The sequence below is a fragment of the Mastigoproctus giganteus genome, chromosome 2 (assembly GCF_048544385.1).
Source record: "Mastigoproctus giganteus isolate SK-2022 chromosome 2, ASM4854438v1, whole genome shotgun sequence".
Taxonomy (NCBI): domain Eukaryota; kingdom Metazoa; phylum Arthropoda; class Arachnida; order Uropygi; family Thelyphonidae; genus Mastigoproctus; species Mastigoproctus giganteus.
Window position 1 is genome coordinate 74648852 of NC_143576.1, and position 20628 is coordinate 74669479.

Below are 20628 nucleotides of genomic sequence, written 5' to 3' on the forward strand. Positions count from 1 at the left end.
TCCTGTCATCAAAAGGACACGAATTCTGGTCTTTTCTACCCAGTGGGGGGGGTGCTAGATCTTACCAACTGTGCTACCCACGAAAGTTTACTTTCCAGATATTGACTGAAACTTGTGGGTGGTCACACACAAGCAGTATGTTAGAGAAGCAACAAGAAGAAATAATACTTCATCTGATTATCAGCAGCGATTCTTCGTGCATTAAGAAAATGCAGGTAAAAGACCCTCTAAGTGGCAGTGATCACAGTGTGCTGATGTGGGATTTACTTAAAGATTAACTACCGTCAAGGGTAAAGAGATGAACTGAGAAAATGGTGAAAAGGCTTTCGTAATGGAGACTACAGTGGTCTCAGACAGTTTTTAAATTCTATAAAATGAGACTAATTGATGATTTTACCTACAGCAAATTTTGAAATGGAAGCAGTCAGGGAAGTAACTGTAGAAGCTACTAGGCTTTTTGTACCAAACATGAAATACAGTTCCATGTTAGACCGAAATAGATATCAGATGAAGTTATGGGGATGGTGGCAGAGATTAAAAATTCATGGAATGCATATAAATAATCAGGCAATATAGAAGCCTATGGCAGATATAAATTAGTCTGTAATAAAGTCACAAGGAGGTGAAGCAAGCCAAGGCAAGTAATGAGAAGTGTCTGGCAGAGAATGCCAAGGAAAGCAGCAAAGCCTTCTTTACTAATACTAACAGCAGAAGGAATGGGTTGAATCATTTGGTTAACTGTTGATGACCCTGCTCAGATTGCTGACAAATTGAATAGGTACTTTCATCTACATTCATGCACAAGGATCTTTTTAGGGAGAGGGAAAAGCCAGAAGTTCACCAAAATCTAACAGGAGAGCTAAATGATCCTGTGATAAATCAGAGGAAAGTGAAAGAGAAATTGTTGAAGCTTAACATAAAGAAAGGCGGCAAGGGTGCACGGGAACTATCCAATTATAATAAGGGAGGCAACAAAGGAGGTAAGCAAACACAGCCATAATTATAAGAGTAGCTTTGGATTCAGGAGAGATCCCTATGGATTGGAGATGTGCAAATGTATCCCCAGTTCACATAGGGGATCTAAAGGTGACATATGTAATTTCAGACCAATTAGCTTCACTTCTATTCCAAGAAAAAAAATGGAGTCTCTAGTTAAAGAAGTAATGCAGGAATATCTAGACAGGAATGCAGTTATACTACAATCACAGCATGGATTTGTTAAGGGGCTTTCTTGTCGGACCAATATGTATTGCATCATAGATCAATTCCTAGACAAATTTAAGTGAGTCATAGACAAATTTAAGTGAGTCCCCCTGGGATTCAGTGCTGGTCTCATTGTTGTTGTTTTCTATATTTATTAATGATATTGATTAAGGTGTATCAGGCTTAATTAATATCGTACGTTTGCAGAAGATACAAAGGTTGGCAGGGGGTTAATGACAGTAACCAGAGTAAGCTAGTGAAACAAGTTCTAAAAAATTAGGCAGATGAGCAGAAAAATGGCAGTTGAAGTTTAATATTGACAATGCAAAGTAGTGCATATGGTAGCACTAATCCCAAATTAACACATCAACTGTGTGGTACTACACTCAGGGCAGTGGAAAATGAAAACAATCTGGAGTAATTGTGCTGTGAGATATGAAGTTCTCTTAGCAATGCAAATGTGTTTCCAGGGCAGTTCATGGGGTTTAGAGAAATGATTATTCGATTTTATAAGGCAATAGTTAGGCCACATCTTGAGTACTGCATACAGTCCTAGTGGCCTGATTTCAGGAATGATGTAGATCTGCTGGAACGGATACAGGGAAGGGCAATGAGACTGGTGAAGGGAACAAAACAGTGATTTGATGGGGATGAGATACAGTTAAATAGTAAGGGCAAGGCATGCTTCAGTTCTGCAAATTGCAACATCTGAGACTAGGCACCTGTGAGGAGATCTGAGTGAGGTGTTTTAGGCTTCAAAAGGATTGAGTAAGGTCAATGCTGATGGCATTCTAACTCTTGCTCAGACTACACATTAGAGTGCATAAAATCAAATTGAGGAAGGATGGTTGCAGGACAAATACACAGAGGTTTGCCTTCAACCAGTAGTGGCATGTGATGCAAGAAAGCAGTTTGATTGACTGTCGGAGCAAACTTCCGTCTGCTGTTGTGGAAGTGACCAGTTTTTTTCAATTCAAGGAAGAAAATAGACAAATTATAGGAGGGGATGATGGACAGGCAATATGGGAGCGTTTTTTTTTTTTGCTGATGCTTTATAAGCTTGCTTTCTTGCATCATATTCCACCACCACTACTACTACTACCACTAATAATAACTTTGCCAGGAGGGACAAGGTAGTTATCCCATTGTATAAGGCAATGGTTACACTACACATCTTGAGTATTGAACACAGGTCTGGAAGCCTCATTTGGCGTATAGATGAACAATTAGATTAGTCAAGAACATAAAGGAATACTCTTACAAGAATGTACTTAAGTTTGGCAAATTATAGTGTTTGGACACACTACAATTTGCAACAAAATTTTACTACTTTTGTGTTCATAGCTATATGAATTAGCAAGTTTTGAATGTTACCAAGCAGGTAGTTGTGATGTTGTTGCTGTAAATCGAGAAGGGCACAAGGAGAGTCGGTAAAAATAACACTATTGGTAAACTGGTGTAATTTTATAGTTTCTAGGGCCATTTGTATAGCATTTAGTTCAGCAGTAAAGATACTGCATTCTAAGGGTAACTGAATAGAGATTACGGATGATGGAAGAACGACAGCTGCACTAACATGATAGTCAGTTTTGGAGCCATCAATGTATATCTGATGTCTCCAAAATGATAGGACAGGAAGGGAGGACGGGTTATGCTGTTAGTTAAGAAACATAAAATCTAAGGAAGTGCATCCAGTTGATGTGGGTGGACAATGCAATGTTGAGTCTGTTTGGTGTGACATAAGCACTGGGAAAGGAAAAATGACAGTAGGTGTGTGTTATAGGCCTAATGAATCTGATGAGTATAATGAGCAATTGTGCAGAGAAATAGAGTGGGCCAGTAAATTAGTGTGTCTTATAATGGGGGATTTTAATTTCCTGGACATTGACTGGAATTTGTGGGTTGGTCACTCACACACTAGAAAGGCTTTTGTGCATTTATTGGATGATTGTTTTCTACAGCAGCATGTTCGGGAGGCAACTAGAAGGAGTAATATTCTTGATCTGATTATCAGTAGTGATTCTTTGTGCATCAAGAATCTGCAGATAAAGGAACCACTAGGTGGCAGTGATCATAGTGTGCTGAAGTGGGATTTACTCAAAGAAGTAACTAACATCAAAGGTAAAGAGAAGGATTTTTGATTTCATAAAGGTGACCATTTAAATTCTATAAGGTGGAACCAACTGATGATGTTACCAACAGCAAATTCAAAATGGAAAGCATTCAAAGAATTAATCTTAGAAGCTACTAGGCTTTTCATATCAACAAAGAAATATTGTTCAAGATTTAGACCTAAATGGATGTCAGATGAACTAATTAGATATGTGACAGAGAAGTAAAATGCATCAGATGCATATAAATTAACATGCGACAGAGAAGCCTATGATAGACATAAGTAGGTCTGTAACCAAGTTACAAAGGAGGTTAGGCAGGCGAAGGCAGATTACAAAGGATGCAAAGAAAAACAACAAAGAGTTCTTCACTTATGTAAACTCTGGAAGGAAGGGGATGAATCAGATTGGTCCACTTGATATCGATGGTTCAACTGTTGATGATCCTGCTCAGGTAGCTAACCAACTAAATGAATATTTTGCATCGACATTCACATGAGGAGTTATTCAGGGAGGGGAATTCAGAGGTGTATTCAACTCTGGCAGTAAGCTAGATAATCTTGTAATAACTGAGAGTAAAGTGGAGGAGAAATTGTTGAAGATAAACACAAGAAAAACACCTGGGGTGGATGGAATCTCTCCAGTTATATTAAAGGAGGCGGCAAAGGAAGAAAGCAAACCCTTAGCCATAATTATGAGAGCTTCCCTGGACTCAGGGGAGGTACCCATGGACTGGAGATGTGCAAATGTGACCCCAATCAACAAAGGAGGATCAAAGGGAGACACAGGTAATTACAGACCTGTTAGTTTAACTTCTGTTTCAGGGAAAGTAATGGAGGCACTGGTTAAAGAAAAGCATTGCAGGATCATCTAGATAAGACTTCAGTTATAGCTCAGACACAGCATGCGTTTGTTAAGGGGAAGTCTTGATTGACTAATCTGATTGGATACTATGATGTAGTCACAAAGGAACTGGATTCAAAGAATAACTTTGATTTCATATATTTGGATCTTAAAAAAGCCTTTGATACTGTTGCACATGGAAGACTGCTGCACAAACTGGAGCAGCATGGCATTGGAGGCAAATTGCTGCTATGGATAAAGGGATGGTTGAGTGGGAGAAGACAGAGAGTGGTAATCAATGGACACTGCTTTTCATGAACTAATGTTATTAGTGGAGTCCCTCAGGGTTCAGTGTTGGGTCCATTGTTGTTTTCTGTATTTATAAATAATATTGATGATGGTATATCTCAAGCTTAATGTCCAAGTTTGCAGACGATACGAAGATTGGCAGGGTTGTTAATGACATTAATGACAGTACACTGCTACAACAGGATCTAGAAAGGTTGAGCAGATGGGTTGAGAGGTGGCAAATGAAGTTTAACATTGATAAATGTAACGTGCTGCATATGGGAAGCAGTAATCTCAGAGTAATGTATCAACTCTGCGGTACCACACTGACAATGGTAGAGAATGAAAAGGACCTGGGGGTTATTGTGCAGGCAGATATGAAGTTTTCTGAGCAGTGCAGACAGTCTGCATGAGTAGCTCATGGTGTCTTGTCAATGATATACAGGAATTTTTCTAGCAGGGATAAGGAGGTGATTATCCCCTTGTATAAGGCAATGGTCAGGCCACACGTTCAGTACTGTATACAGGTTTGGAAGAATTTTAAGAAGGATGTAGGGCCGTTGGAACGAGTACAGAGAAGGGCAATAAGATTAGTGAATGGAACAAAGGGTTGCTCTTACGAAGAAAGGCTTAAGTTTTGCAAATTACAGTGTCTGGAGACTAGGCATCTGCGAGGTGATCTGATTGAGGTGTATAAAGCCTTGAATGGTTTGGGATTCTTCCTCTTGCTCAGAATAATCGCCTGAGGGGCATAAATTCAAATTGAGGAAAGACGGTTGTAGGATAGATGTAGGACGGGTTATGCTGTTAGTTTGCCTTTAAAGGCAGAAGTTTGCCTTTAGCCAGCGGGTGGTTGATTGGTGGAACAAACTTTCATCTGTCGTAGAAGTTGATAGCTTAAACAGATTCAAGGCAGAAATTGACAAACATTTGGAGCGAGTGGATGGGTGAAATAAGGGTTTTTTTTTTTTTTTTTTGGTTGATTCTATATAAGGTTGCTTTCTTGCATCATGTGCCTTTGCTAATGCTAATCTGTGTATAAGATTCATATTTTTCAGTTAGAGATTTATTAAGTTGTTTTATATTCTGTGGAGAAAAAGTGCTTTTCCCACATTTTTGCAGAGACAGGTCACATGCTGCAGGACAAAGAGCCCATGGAGGAGCAGTGGAACTAGTGGTGGGTATTTTAGAAAGATCTAGCTGCCAATTGTCCAGTAATGAGCAAAGACATATGCCAGCAGGTCAATTTATTGATGGATAAATGGCATACAAGTTCTCCCAACCTGGAGTAAATAGATGCTTCCATGCTGGATGCAGGGGTTGGCTCTTGATTTTGACAGCATAATTAAGCAGTAAAATTTGTCTTCATAGAAAGTGGAGGATCGTGAGCTTCTGCCTACAGGCTTCGCACAGGAGATGTACATTAGGCCGCAAGAGCAATGCTTAGGACATTGTGATGAATAGTGTCCAAAAACCTCAAGATGCTGGATCTAGCAGAGTTGTAAACTGGCAATCCATTGTCTAACCTTGATCTTACAATTGCAGACATGGAGGATGGGGGGTATCTGAGTAGTGACACCACATGAAAAATGAAAGACAGGATGAAGGAAGGGATTATCCTTTTAGTTAAGAATAAAATCTAATAAATCTGCATAAAATCTAAGGCAGTGCATCCAGTTAACATGGGTGGACAGTGCAATACTGAGTAACTTTAGTGAGAAATAAGCAGCTCTGGGAAAACAAAAGCAAGGGTAGGATGTATTATAGGCCGAATGAATATGATGAGTAAGATGAACTGTACAGAGAAATAGAATGGGCCAGTAAATCAGAATGTCTTATAATGCAGGATTTTACTGAATGACTGTTTTCTACAGTATCATGCTAGACAGGCAACTAAAGAGAACATTAATCTTGGTCTGATTATCAAGCATTAAGAACCTGCAGATAAAAGCTCTTTGGGTGGCATGATCACAATATACTGATATGAGATTTACTTAAAGACATAACTACTGTCAAGGATAAAGGGAAGGGCTATTTGCTTTTGTAAGAGTGACTACAATAGGCTCAGTGCTTAAATTCTATCCACCTGATGATGCTGCCAACAGCAAATTCTAAATGGGAAGCATTCAGGGAAGTAATCATAGAAACCTCTAGGCTTTTCATACCAACTAAGAAATACCCTGCAAGGCTTAAACATAAATCGATGTCTTAAACATAGATGAACTACTGAGACACATGGCAGAGAAGAAAAATGCATAGGATGCATATACATTGTCAGGTCATACAGAAGTCTATAGTAGATATAAACTAGTTTGAAATCAAGTCACAAAGCAGGTTATGCAAGGCAGATTATAAGAATTCCCTGGTAAAGACTGCCAGAAGCAGTAAATACTTCTTTATTTATATAAACACTAGAAGGAAGGTGTTGAATCGCACCAGCCCTCTTGATATCAGTTGTTTAACTGTTGATGACAGATTGGATACGCATTCTGAATTCACATACGAGGAATTGTTTGAGGGGATGCCAGAAGTTTATCAAACTCTAAAGGGGAGTTAAAAGATTTTGTAATAATTGAGAACAAAGTGGAGGATAAATTGTTGAAGTTAAACATAAAAAAGGTACCTGAGGTGGAGAGATCTATCTAATTATATTAAGGTAGGCACAAAGGAGGTAAGCAAACCCTTAGCCAGAATTATGAGAGCAGCTTTCAATTCAGGGGAAGTCCCTACAGACTGGAAATGTGCAAATGCATCCCCAATTCACAAAGGCAGATCAAAGGATGACCTAATTAATTACAGACTTGTCAGTTTAACTTCTGTGGCCATAATGCACCTCCCAAGGTTTCTTGCAGTACTTTGATCCAAGCCCGAGGCAGGATTCGAATCCACGACCTTTGGGTTGCCAGGCAGGCACTTTACCCACCCGGCTAGTCCAGTCGGCTTAACTTCTGTTCCATGGAAGATAATGGAGTCATTGGTTAAAGAAGTAATGTAGGACCATCTAATCAGGAGTTCAGTTATTCTTCAGTAACAGCATGGGTTTGTTAAGGGAAGATCTTGACTGACCAATTTGATTAGATAATATGATGTAAGGACAAAGGAAGTGGATTCAAAAACCTATTTTTATGTCATAGAATTTGATTTTATTTGAAAAAGAAATTGACTTTTGATACAGCTGCACATAAAAGACTGCTGTACAAATTGGAGCAGTGTGGCATTAGTTACTCCCACTCAACCATTCCTTCAACAATAAAGGAATGGTTGAGTGGAAGAAGACAGAGAGTAGTTATCAGTGGAGACTGCTCTTCATGAGTGAACTAATGTTATTAGTGGAATCTCACAGGTTCAGTGCTGGCCCATTGTTGTTTTCTGTATTTACTAATGATACTGATGAGGGTATATCAGGCTTCATGTCTAAGTTGGCAGGGTGGTTAATGATAGTAATGAAGGTATGCTGCTACAACAGGATGTACAAAAATTAGACAGAATGGCTGATAAATTGCGATTGAAGTTGACAAATCCGAAGTACTGCATATGAGTAGGTAACCGCAGAATAATGTATTAACTGTGTGATACACAATTGATAGTAAGGGGAGTGGAAAATAAAAAGGATCTGGAGTAATTGTGCAGTCTGATTTGAAGTTCTCTGAGCAGTGTAGATGGCTGCCAAAGACAGCTCATGAGGTTTTGTCAATGATATATAGGAATTTTGCTATCAGGGATAAGGATATGATTATCCCATTGTATAAGGCAATGGTCAGGGCCATACCTTTAGTCCACACAGATCTGGCGGCTTCATTTTAGGAAGGTTACAGAGTTGCTGGAATGGGTAGAGAGAAAGGCAATGGGAAGAAAGTGGAGACTAGGCACTTATGAGGTAATCTAATTGATGTGTTTAAGGCTCTTGCTCAGATTATGCACATGGAGGGGGGGGGGCGTAAACTGAAACTGAGGGAGAATCATTGCAAATAGATGTGCGGAAGTTTTCCATCAGCCAGCAGATGGATGATTGTTGGATCAGGCTTCCATCCATTGTTGTAGAAGTGGATAGTTTAATTAAATTCAGGAAAGAACTGAGAAACTTGGAGGGGATTGATAGCTGAAATGTCATTTTTTGGGAGGGGGCTGATGCTGTATAAGTTTGCTTTTTTGCATCATTGCCACTATTAATACTAATACTAATTTTAAACTTTTTTTTTTCTTTCATAATTACTGATTTTATTACTGCTTATACCTACTTTCATTCACTCTTTGACTAAAAAAAAAAAAAAAAAAAAAAAAAATCCATCAAATCTCTACTTATGGCAACAATCATTCCATATTAAGTGATCTCAGTCCATTTAACTGTATGTACTTTGCAAAGGACAATTTGACTATGACATACTTGAAAATGTTCTTACCTAGGACAAGCATCTATAGCACAAAATATGGATTCAATGATTTCATCTAGTAAACTGAGAAGATGTTCTGCATTTGTACAGGCTTCACTTGGACTTTCCAGCTTGCTTGGATTTAGCTGAAATTAAAAATTAAACTGTAGTAATTGTAACAGCAAATTCTGTGTATTGCTCTACTTTTATCTTACATTGTATGTCTCACTTCTGTCAAAAATCAATAGAAGAGACTGTTTTTATAGAGATGAGATAACTGAATAGATGGCAGGTGAAAGAATATTTCCTGAATCTACAGAGGCTATTATATGGTTTTTAAAATTGATAGTTTGGGGAAGGGATATGCAATAATTTAGTAGCATTCATAAGCAGAGGTCAAACTGATTATTGCATTGCTTCTCTTGGGACATGCAGTAACTTGGAAAATGGGGAGGGGGAAGAAACTCTTGTTTATATCATAGTGATCTATGATTAAATTAAATAAATTTGATGAATCTGAAGTACTGCTTGAAGCTTGAATCATCCAATGCTGACAATATGGGAATATCAGAAACAGGTATCAAATTGAATATGGCAGATAAAGCAAAAATTTGAATATGCTGTGTACAATGCATACAGAAAGGATTGAGCATTATAGCTCTGGTTCATACTATCAAATACAGAGAGGACATACATGACAACAGGAGAGGGAGCAGAGTTAGATTTTTCGTCAAGCACAGAGATTCTAAAACAGTATGCCCAACACACACGCGCGCGCGCACACACACACACACACGCGCGCGCGCGCACACACACACACACACGCGCGCGCGCGCGCGCGCGCACACGTGGTCAATGTAACACTAAGTCAAACTGAAGTGACAGAAGCACAGGGAAAACAGAAATGAGAGTAGGAGAATGTCGTACACAAAAGATCATACTGAGCATAATAAACAGAAAAAACAGAAAACAGACTATGCCAGCTAATCAAAATATTTTAACAGCTGGGATTTTAATCTTTCAGATACTGACTGCAACTTAAGGGTTAGCCTCTCAGTTAGTAATAGAAAATTTCTGGATTTCTCCAATAACTGCTTTTTTGTATAAATATTTAATAGAGGTAGTTCCCAACTTTTCAAGTTAATTCTTTCCCAGCACACGCTCGTAAAGCAGGAATTTTATTTCCCATAGACGTAATGTTAAAAATAGGGGTTACATTCTCAAAATGAAATTTGATGATAGTAATGATAAATAAAGGTCACAGTTCTGAATGTTTAGCATTTATTTATTGCAATTAATGTTCATATTTTTGATTCTGTTGACACGTGAAAAAAAAAAAAAAAAATTAAACCCAGGAACTCAAAGTGGGAACTGCCTATATATTCCCTTATGGGATCTCTAAGATGTCATAAGGGAATCTTATGGAAAGCCAGTTGCCATAAGACAACAAGCACAGGGAAAACAAAAATGAGAGTAGGAGAATGTCGTACACAAAAGATCATACTGAGCATAATAAACAGAAAAAACAGAAAACAGACTACGCCAGCTAATCAAAATATTTTAACAGCTGGGATTTTAATCTTTCAGATATTGACTGCAACTTAAGGGTTAGCCTCTCAGTTAGTAATAGAAAATTTCTGGATTTCTCCAATAACTGCTTTTTTGTATAAATATTTAATAGAGGTAGTTCCCAACTTTTCAAATTAATTCGTTCCCAGCACACGCTCGTAAAGCAGGAATTTTATTTCCCATAGACGTAATGTTAAAAATAGGGGTTACATTCTCAAAATGAAATTTGATGATAGTAATGATAAATAAAGGTCACATTTCTGAATGTTTAGCATTTATTTATTGCAATTAATGTTCATATTTTTGATTCTGTTGATACGTGAAAAAAAAAAAAAAAAAATTAAACCCAGGAACTCAAAGTGGGAACTGCCTATATATTCCCTTATGGGATCTCTAAGATGTCATAAGGGAATCTTATGGAAAGCCAGTTGCCATAAGACAACTGTCTTTACACAATTTGAATTTATGCCCCATCAAGTGCATAATCTGAGCAAAAAGAAGAATCCCATTGGAATTGAGCTTGCTCAAATCTTTTAAAGACTTTTATGCCACAATCAGATCACCTTGAAGGTGCATAGGCTCCAGATGCTGCAAATTGCAGAAATTAAGACCCATCTTCGTAAGTGCAACCCTTTGTTCCATTCACCAATTCTATTCTCTGTATTTGTTCCATCAACTCTATATCCTTCCTAAAATGAGGCCTCTAGACCTGTATGCAGTACTCAAGGTTTGGCCTGACCAGTGCCTTATACAAAGGGATAATCACCTCCTTATCCCTGCTAGTAAAATTCCTGTATATCATTGGCAAGACCCCATGAGCTGCTCTGGCAGCCTGTCTACGCTGCTCAGAAAACTTCATATCTGACTGCACAATTACCCCCCCAGGTCTTTTTTGTTCTCCACTACCCTGAGTGTAGTGACACACAGTTGGTACATTACTCTAGATTTACCGCTACCCATATACAGTACTCTGCATTTGTCAATGTTAAAATTCGGTTGCCACCTCTCAGCCCATTCACCCAACTTTTCTAGATCCTGCTGCAGTAGCATACAGTCATTACTGTCATTAACAACCCTGTCAACCTTCGTGTCATCTGCAAACTTTGACACTAAGCCTAATATACCTTCATCAATATCACTGATATATATAGAAAACGAAATGTGCCAAACGCCTAACCCTGGTGAAGGACTCGCACAAATAACATTAGTCTACGTAGACCATTGTCCATTGATTATCACTCTCTATCTTCTACCACTCAACCATCCCTTTATCCATAGCAGCAACTTGCCCTTAATGTCATACTGCTCCAATTTGTATAGCAGTCTTCCATGTACAATACTATCAAAAGTTTTCCTGAAATCTAGTATATGATATCAAAATTATCTGTTGCATCCAGTTCCTTTGTGACTGCATCATAGACGCACCTGAAGGGGCATTAATTCAAATTGAGGAAAAACAGTTGTAGAACATGTGTGCAGAAATTTGCCTTTAGCCAGCGGGTGGTTGATTGATGGAGCAAACTTCCATCTGTCATTTTGGAAGTTGACAGCTTAAATAAGAGAGGGTGATGACACTCTTTAAAACTTGCAGCTGTGAATTACAGGCTCAGAAAAAGCGATAACTGTTTGCCATTTTATTTACCTAATTGTTATTTTATATTGAACTTAATAAGTAGCCTTATAGTTCTAGTTATGCTGGTTATTTTTATTTTTAATTTAGATAAGATTTTTTGTAGATTACTACTTAATATACATAAAACCGTTGTTTCATTATTGAATCTTTCAGCCATTGTTTTTGTATAGAGAGTGGTAGATAATTCAAATTTTTAATTGTGGTAACTATGTAGCTCTAACGTAAAATTATATAGCATAATACACATCACTGCATTTAGGATTCTGTCAGATAGTGTAGTATTGACAATAAATTAATTCAATTTATTGATCTTATTAATTTGAAATATCATGCCCCAGAAAAGAGCAGCAAAGTTCCTCAGTTCACTCAGGGGAAGAACTGAGGGGGCGATACTCCAACGCATCAGAGTCTAAAAAAATGTGCAACTTGTGAAATGTTTGCTGAACTCTCTGGAACAGAACATGATCTAGCCAAGGAGGATGTCTTTGTATGTGCGAGGTGCAGAGAGTGTCTAGAAATTAGGCGTCAACCCAGCATTATAATGGGTGTCTGTGAGAGATTGAGGTGTCGGGAAGATGCCCCCGAATAAATTAATATGAGGAGCCCTTCAAGCGCTCAGCTGCCCAACTCAATGCCAGAGCTCACTCCTGTGCATCAGGCAACACAGTGGCAATCTTCAAGGCAGAATGCGATGGTCCCAAAGGAACTAGTTATGTTGGTGACTCTATTGTCAGGGAGATGGACAGTATATTGTAAAAAGAATAGATGGAATAGGACCAGGGTATGCTGCCAGGGGAAAAAGTTGATGACGTTGTGAAGCATATATCATCTTTTAAGGGCACAAAGGGTGATATATTGTTGTACACTTTGGCACCAATGACATTAAGAGTAGGAGATCTGCAGATTTACTTAACAAGTACAGGTCAATGTTGGAAAAAAAAAAAAAAAAGTTGTGAGTACATGATGAGAGCCTTGTCAGGAGAGACTGCTTCTACAGGGATGGGATACATTTAAATAGAAATGGTGCAAAAATATTTGCTGATGCTATCGAGGCAGTGTTAGGTGGTTTGGAAAACTGCTAGCTTGGGGGAATCACAGACTAAAAGGTTAAAAGTAACCGCAGGCAGAGGTGAAGTTGATTCTTGTACTACTTCTATTAGAATAAGCAGCGGCCTGGAGCGAGGGGTGCTGGGGGTTTCAGGGACTGACGGCAGTCATTGTGAAAAAGGTGGGTATATGGGACGTGTTAGGATAAGTAAGAATAAGAATACGTGAATGTATACTTGCACATATACCAATGCTAGAAGTACAGTAAATAAATTTGATGAATTTGAAGTGTTGGTCAAGACCTCAAAGGCAGATACTGTTGGGATATCAGAGATGTGATGTCACAAAAATATTAGGAATGCAGAATTGGAATTTAGGGAGTACAATGAGTACAGAAAGGATAGACATGATAGGAAGGGAGGAGGGGTTATGCTGTTAATTAAGAAAAACATAAAATCAAAAGAAGTGTATCCTGTTGATATAGATGAACAGCGCACTGTTGAGTCAGTTTGCTGTGACATAAGCACTAGGAAAGCAAAAATAAGAGTAGGAGTGTGTTATAGGCCTAACGACCAGAATGAGTTTAATGAACAATTGTACAGAGAAATAGAGTGGGCCAGTAAATCAGAATTTCTTATAATTGGGGATTTTAACTTCCCAGATATTGACTGGAACTTGTGGATTGGTCACTCACACACTAGTAAGACTTTTGTGGATTTATTAGATGATTGTTTTCTGCAGCAGCAAGTTCGAGAGGCAACCAGAGAGGGTAATACTCTTGATCTGGTTATCAGCAGTGATCATTTGTGTATTAAGAATTTGCAGATAAAGGAACCACTAGGTGGCAGTGATCACAGTGTACTGATGTGGGATTTACTTTAAGACATAATTACCAACAGGGGTAAAGGAAAGGGTTTTTGCTTCCGTAAAAGTGACTACAATGGTCTCAGACAGTTTCTAAATTCTGTACAGTGGGATGATGTTACCAGCAGAAAATTCTAAGCGGGAAGCATTCAAGGAATTAATCGTGGAAGCTACTAAAAGTTTCATACCTATTAAGAAATATTGTTCAAGGTTTAGGCCTAAATGGTTGTCAAATGAACTAATGAGACTCGCGGCAGAGAAGAAAAATGCATCAGATGCATATAAATTATCAGGCGACACAGAAGACTATGACAGTTATAAGCTCGTCTATAATCAAGTCACAAAGGAGGTTAGGCAGGCAAAGGCAGATTACGAGAAATCTTTGACAAATCCTTTGCCAAAGATATCTCGTAATCAACAGGGGTAAAAGATTTCTCTTTACACCTGTTGCTAAGAAAAACAGCAAGGATTTCTTTACTTATATAAACTCTAAAAGATAGGGAATGAATCAGATTGGTCCACTTGATGGTTCGATTGTTGATGATCCTGCTCAGAGCAAACAAACTGAATGAGTATTTTGCATCTACATTCACAAGAGGAGTTATTAAGGATTGAAAATGCCAGAAGGTATCAAATTGTAGCATGAGGCATAATAATTTTGTAATAACCGAGAGCAAAGTGGAGGAGAAATTGTTGAAGTTAAACATAAGAAAGGTACCTGGGGTGGATGGAATCTATCCAGTTATATTAAAGGAGGCGACAAAGGTAGTAAAGCAAACCCTTAGCCAAATTTATGAGAGCATCCTTGGACTCAGGGGAGGTTCCCAAGGACTGAAGATGTGCAAATGTATCCCCAATTCACAAACAGGGATCGAAGGGTGATGCGGGTAATTGCAGACCAGTTAGTTTAACTTCTATTCCGGGTAAAATAATGGAGTCACTGGTTAAAGATGCATTGCAGGATCATCTAGACAAGACTGCAGCAATAATTCAGACACAGCATGGGTTTGTTAAGGGAAAATCTTGTCTGACAAATTTGACTGGATATTATGATGTGGTTACAAAGGAACTGGATGCAAAAAATAATTTTGATATCATATACTTGGATTTCAGGAAAGCTTTTGACACTGTTGTGCCTGGAAGACTACTGTACAAATTGGAGCAGAATGGTATTAAGGGTAAGTTGCTACAATGGATAAAAGGTTGGTTTAGTGGGAGAAGACAGAGGGTAGTAGTCAATGGGTGCTGCTCTTCGGGGAATTATTAGTGGAGTCCCAGAGGATTCGGTGTTGGGTCTACTGTTATTTTGTATATTTATCAATGATATTGATGAAGGTATATCAGGCTTAGCGTCGAAGTTTGCAGATGATACAAAGGTTGGCAAGATTGTTAATGACAGTAATGGCAGTGTGCTACTGCAACAGGATCTAAAAAATTTGGGGAGATGGGCTGAGAAGTGCAAACTGAAGTTTAACACTGACAAATGCAATATGGGTAGAAGTAACCCCAACTATAACCCCAACATATCAACTGTGTGGTACTACATTTATGGTGGTAGAAAATGAAACAGACCTGGAAGTAATTGTGCAGTCAGATATGAAGTTTTCTGTGCAATGCAGAGAGGCTGCAAGAGCAGGGGTTTTGTCAATGATATACAGTAAACCCCCGCTATTCGGGGGGGTTACGTTCCTGAGAAATGCCGCGAATACCGAAAACGCGAATACTGAGTTATGGCTCCCATAGTAATAAAAGGGTCCGTTCCAAAGTATGAAATATATAAGAAAAACTAGTCTAAAATTTTGTCTATGTATGTATGTATGTATTATATGTACCTTCATAATATGACTATGTACATTGACAGTACATAGTGAAATGCAAGCATAAGGCATCGAAATGAAAATAAGAAAGAATTTAATATTAAATGTAATATTTATTAGAAATTTGAAACAAATCTTTCAAACCAGTGTCTTTGCTAGCAAAAAAACCTATCCCGCCAGTGCTATTACCAGTTTCGCTAAAGTGTTGATAAAGGAGTTTTGCTTTTTCATGAATGATGAGTGAACTTAACAGAATTTTATTTTGAGTTCGGTCTTCTATCCACAGATTTAAAGCCTTTTCCATTTTTTCTAATTTAACATCACGAGTTACAGAGCAAATTTTTTAAGCAATTAGCGCGTTTTCACGGACACTACAGCGTATTTTTTCCTCTGATTTCTTGATTGATCGTACCGTTGACTCATTGATTTTATAATATTTTGCCACTGAGGAGACACTTTCACCATTAGAAATTTTATCTAATAACTCAATTTTATTCGCTAATGTCACCCTCTTTGATCTTTTCACATTTTCCTTGTTATTCGTAGCCATATTTTTGTACGGATTAGAAAGAACTTGTCCACAATAAAATCACTTTCTTCCATTAACACACTCGAAAAAGTCTGTTTTACATTGCAAAACGGTAGATTTATCACTTTTGTAAACATATCAATTTATAAATTTATTCAATTTTTAAGCATATAAATTAAAAGCAAACGACAAACCTTCCATGACAAGCGCATAACACATACTGAACAAGGATTAGGGAGAAACATCCAGGCTCGCGATTTTGTCACCCCTCTCCCCCTACCCACTGAGCACTGTTTTGACCGGGAAAGATAATTTTAGCCCACGCCCATGTTTTTTTTATGGCGGAAAATGTTCACGGCGCTTTAAAATTCACATTTTTTTTAGGTTTCATTTTATATTAAATCAGCGACCGCGAATACAGATACTGCGAATAGCGGGGGTTTAACGTACAGGAATTTTGCTAGCAAGGAAAAGGAGGTGATTGTCCCTCTGTATAAGGCAATGGTCAGGCCACACCTTGAGTACTGTATACAGGTCTGGAGGCTTTATTTTAGGAATGATGTAGAGCTGCTGGAATGAGTATAGAGAATGGCAATGAGATTTGTACGTGGAACAAAGGGTTGCTGTTTCGTTCAAGGCCTTATACACCTCAATCCTTTGAGGTGTATAAGGCCTTGAATGGGCTGAGGACGCTGAATTCTAATGGGATTCTTCCACTTGTTCAGATTACAAACGTCAGGGGGCATAAATTCAAATTGAGGAAACACAGCTGTAGAATAGATGTACGGAAATCTGTGATTGTGGAAGTTGATAGGTTAAATAAATTTAAGGAGGAACTGGACAAACATTTAGAGGGAATGGTTGTGTGAATTTTTTTTTTTTTGGCCGATGCTGCATAAGCTTGCTTTCTTGCATCACATACCCCGATTACTATTATTATAAATTCGAGGGTGAAGTAGACAAACTTTCTGAGTGAATGGATGGGTGAAACGGGATGGTTTTGTTTTTTTTCTGATGCTATGCAAGCTTGTTTTCTTTCATCATATGCCTCAATTAATGCTAATCTGAAATATTTCCCAGAAAATTTACATAATTTAAGTGAAGAGAAGGGGAAAGATTAGATATAATCTTTCCCCTTCTCTTCAGGATATAAAAGAAATGGGGGGGAGTACTAGAATCAAAAGGCACTGAAATTAAAAAAAGGTGCAAGTTTATCCCATTCTAGTAATAAGAAATCCAGTTTGCAGACATCTATCACTTGACAGGAGGATATCTCTGCTTTTGGTATTTCTTCTTTTATATATTATTATTGGTATTTTTAAAAATAAAAAATTCGTAAATTCTTAAAACTATAAAATAAACCAAAAGCACCTTCCAATATTTTTTTTATTAGTAAAAAATGTAATTTGAATTTTTTATTAGAAGTAAAGTATCAGGGACTTTTCTTAAAATGCAGATTGGTGTTATAGCAATGACCCCTTCATGCATTAATATCTAGATAAAGGAAACCACTTGGCAGTGGTGATTGTAATATATTATTCTGGAATCTACTTAAAGATATAACCAGTGGTGAGCTGTGAATATTTCAGCAACTGGCTCGCACTTTTGCCGACTTTTGGATGTGAAATATTCCTGGGGGGGGGGACATACAGAGTAAATCTGAACGGTCATGGAAGTGATGTCATGTGTGGCGTCTGCCAGAGGCGCTTCCCACGCTCAGACCACTAGTCTGTGTGGAGAACTCGCTAGTAGTATGATTAGAGTACATGATGCATTTTTCGTGACCAGTACAATATCTCGAGTTCTAACTTTTTGGAATTTTTGAATAGTATGACATCATAGTTATACTTCCTACAGTTACTACTGCAGTAAATATGATTGCAACGAAAACAACCATGTGACTGCAACAATACAAAGATTTGTCAACAGTTTCTTATTTCGTCTCGCATTTTCGCATATGCAGCTGTTCGGGGCACCTAACATTCCATTGTTGCAGTAGCAAGTATACGTCTCTTACTTTAGTTATCATAAGTCCATTGTATCTTGTCTTCCAGAAATTATGGAAATTTGTGAATAATCAATAAAAAAGCTCTTATTTTGTAAGCAATATATACAAATCAAAATATCTAAAAGAAACGTGAAGAATGTTTCACATAAAACCATCTACTGCGTGTGCTAGGCAGACGTGCGACTTTTTTATTCTTTTTTTTATTGAGAAATAAAAATAACATAAAAATATTTCCCATATTACAAATAACGAATTATCACATAACATTCTACAATATAAAAACAAACTGTTCTAGAAAAGGTACACAAAAATCACAGATTACATGAAAACAATTATTGCACAAATATTCAAGAAAATTTTATTCTAAAAATTTCCATATGCAGTTTACTTCCTTATTAATATTTGTTGTTGATCTTCTTTGCTCAACAGATGAGCTATTATTACAGAGGAATTATTTGACATAACGATCCGGATCAAATTGAAGCAATGGTTTTCCATTTAGATGTATGGTCTTCGTAATCTGCAACATGTTTAATTGTCAACATTATTCATTCATTAACTCAATATTATTCACTACGCTGAAAGTTCGCTTAGCTTCAGCACTGCTAATCGCAATGGTTTCGCAGATATTTTCTGACTTTCTTAATTGAAAATGGAATTTCACTCGATTTTAAAGATAAACTGTCTTCGAAAAAATCTCTAAAATCATTAATTTTTAATCCATATTTTATCAGAAAACAAAATTCTTATTCGGTTTTCACCGTCTTGCCACGGAGATGAAAGTTCTTTCATATTCCACGATTCCAGGTAGCATACGTTTAAACTTTCTTTCAATGGTATCATTATTTTCTTTATTTAATTTAAAATCACTTTGTTGCATTAATAACTTATCCTTTAAGGATAAAACAATGTATTTAATAACTTGTCAGAGTCATGAGGTTATTTTACTGTTCTTACTTTCGATTCCTTCAAATTCTTTCCACTTCAACATGCTCTCAATTTTACCTTCATAATATCCTTCAGAATTTTTCAAATTAGCAATAGCATTGATAGTTCGAATAATTACTTCATCTGCTTTTACCATAGTGAATGTATAAAGCTTCTGAAAGGTTAAATCGTTAAGAAATTCCAGATTTAAAAGTCAATTTAATAATCCAGAATATTTAACTTCTGATTCAAAATGTTTGCATAATGCAGAATAATTCCCTTAACCTGCAATTACCATCTGCAAACTACAAGCTGCTCATCGTAGCCCAAACACACGACCGATCTTTAAGTTTCCACATCAAGTTCTTTAGCAATCATCTTTAATTCACACTGGTTTTTTGGAGATTGGTGATATAATGCATACAGCTGTGTTTATTATTATTATTATATTGCCCCTATGCCATTATATTTTAGAACATTTTCTACACAGTGAACGGCTCGACAAAGTTTCAAAATCTGCCAACATTTCATCTTTTTAAAGTTTATATAATATCTTAGTTGCCTCAATCCCCCCCCACTCCCCCTACGATGCTACTGTCACTAGTTCTTCGAATATTGTGCAAAATGTCGGAATCATACGGATATTCAGCTACTGTGACCATGTAAACATAGACGGGAAAAATTTACTGGAAGGCTTGGATCACTAACTTCTTCGAAAAACATAAGTCTGTTTGTTGGAGTAAAGGGGAACCACAACACACGTTAACCAGAGGCTATAATCCGTGTCGAGAATCTTCTTAATCCTCTGACTGGTATGGAAAGCATATTGACTAGCGTGACTTCTTGGTATGTGACTGCATAGGTTTTAAAGACACCACTAACATTGTGAAATGGTAATCCCTTTCACCCTTAATTCACGCTTTCTAATTACCTAATTACCAGAGGTGAGAACAATGCATACAAAGCTGTATCTCCTAATCAGTTCGTTTTCTAATTATTTTCATTCAACAGAAACTACTGTATTTTAATGGTAATTACCAAGAGGAATTTAAAAATTTCGGTATAAAGAAGTTGGTTAAACAGAGGTCCGACTGTAATTAAAGAAAAAAGAAAGCAATTTTAAAATACATAACTGATTGATTGCACCATTAAAATACTGGGAATGAGGCCCTGCTCGCCCCACCATAATTTTGGTTCTGGATATTCAATAATTGCATCCAGGATTTCATTTGTAAAATAAACGATCGTCTCAACAATGGGCTCTCATGAGTCCACTATAGCTCACCACTGGATATAACTACTGTTTAGGGTAAATGGATTTTGCTTTCATAAAGTCAACTGCAGTGGTCTAGAAGACAATTTAAATTCCTATCAGTAACATCTACCGATGATGTTACAACTGCAAATTCTAAATGGGAG

At 37.4% G+C, this 20628-nt stretch overlaps 1 protein-coding gene across 2 annotated transcripts in view; it reads right to left on the reverse strand.

The window, feature by feature from the left end:
- vap (RAS p21 protein activator vap) overlaps window positions 1–20628 on the reverse strand; it is a 723705-nt gene that overhangs the window by 287477 nt on the left and 415600 nt on the right. For both annotated transcript variants that reach the window (XR_016546661.1, XM_090368525.1), the window contains exon 18: window positions 8846–8961. Coding sequence is in view for 1 of the 2 variants with exons in the window: in XM_090368525.1 (XP_090224651.1) it covers window positions 8846–8961 (116 nt within the window). In the remaining variant the exon portion in view is untranslated. The remainder of the gene's footprint in view (window positions 1–8845; window positions 8962–20628) is intronic.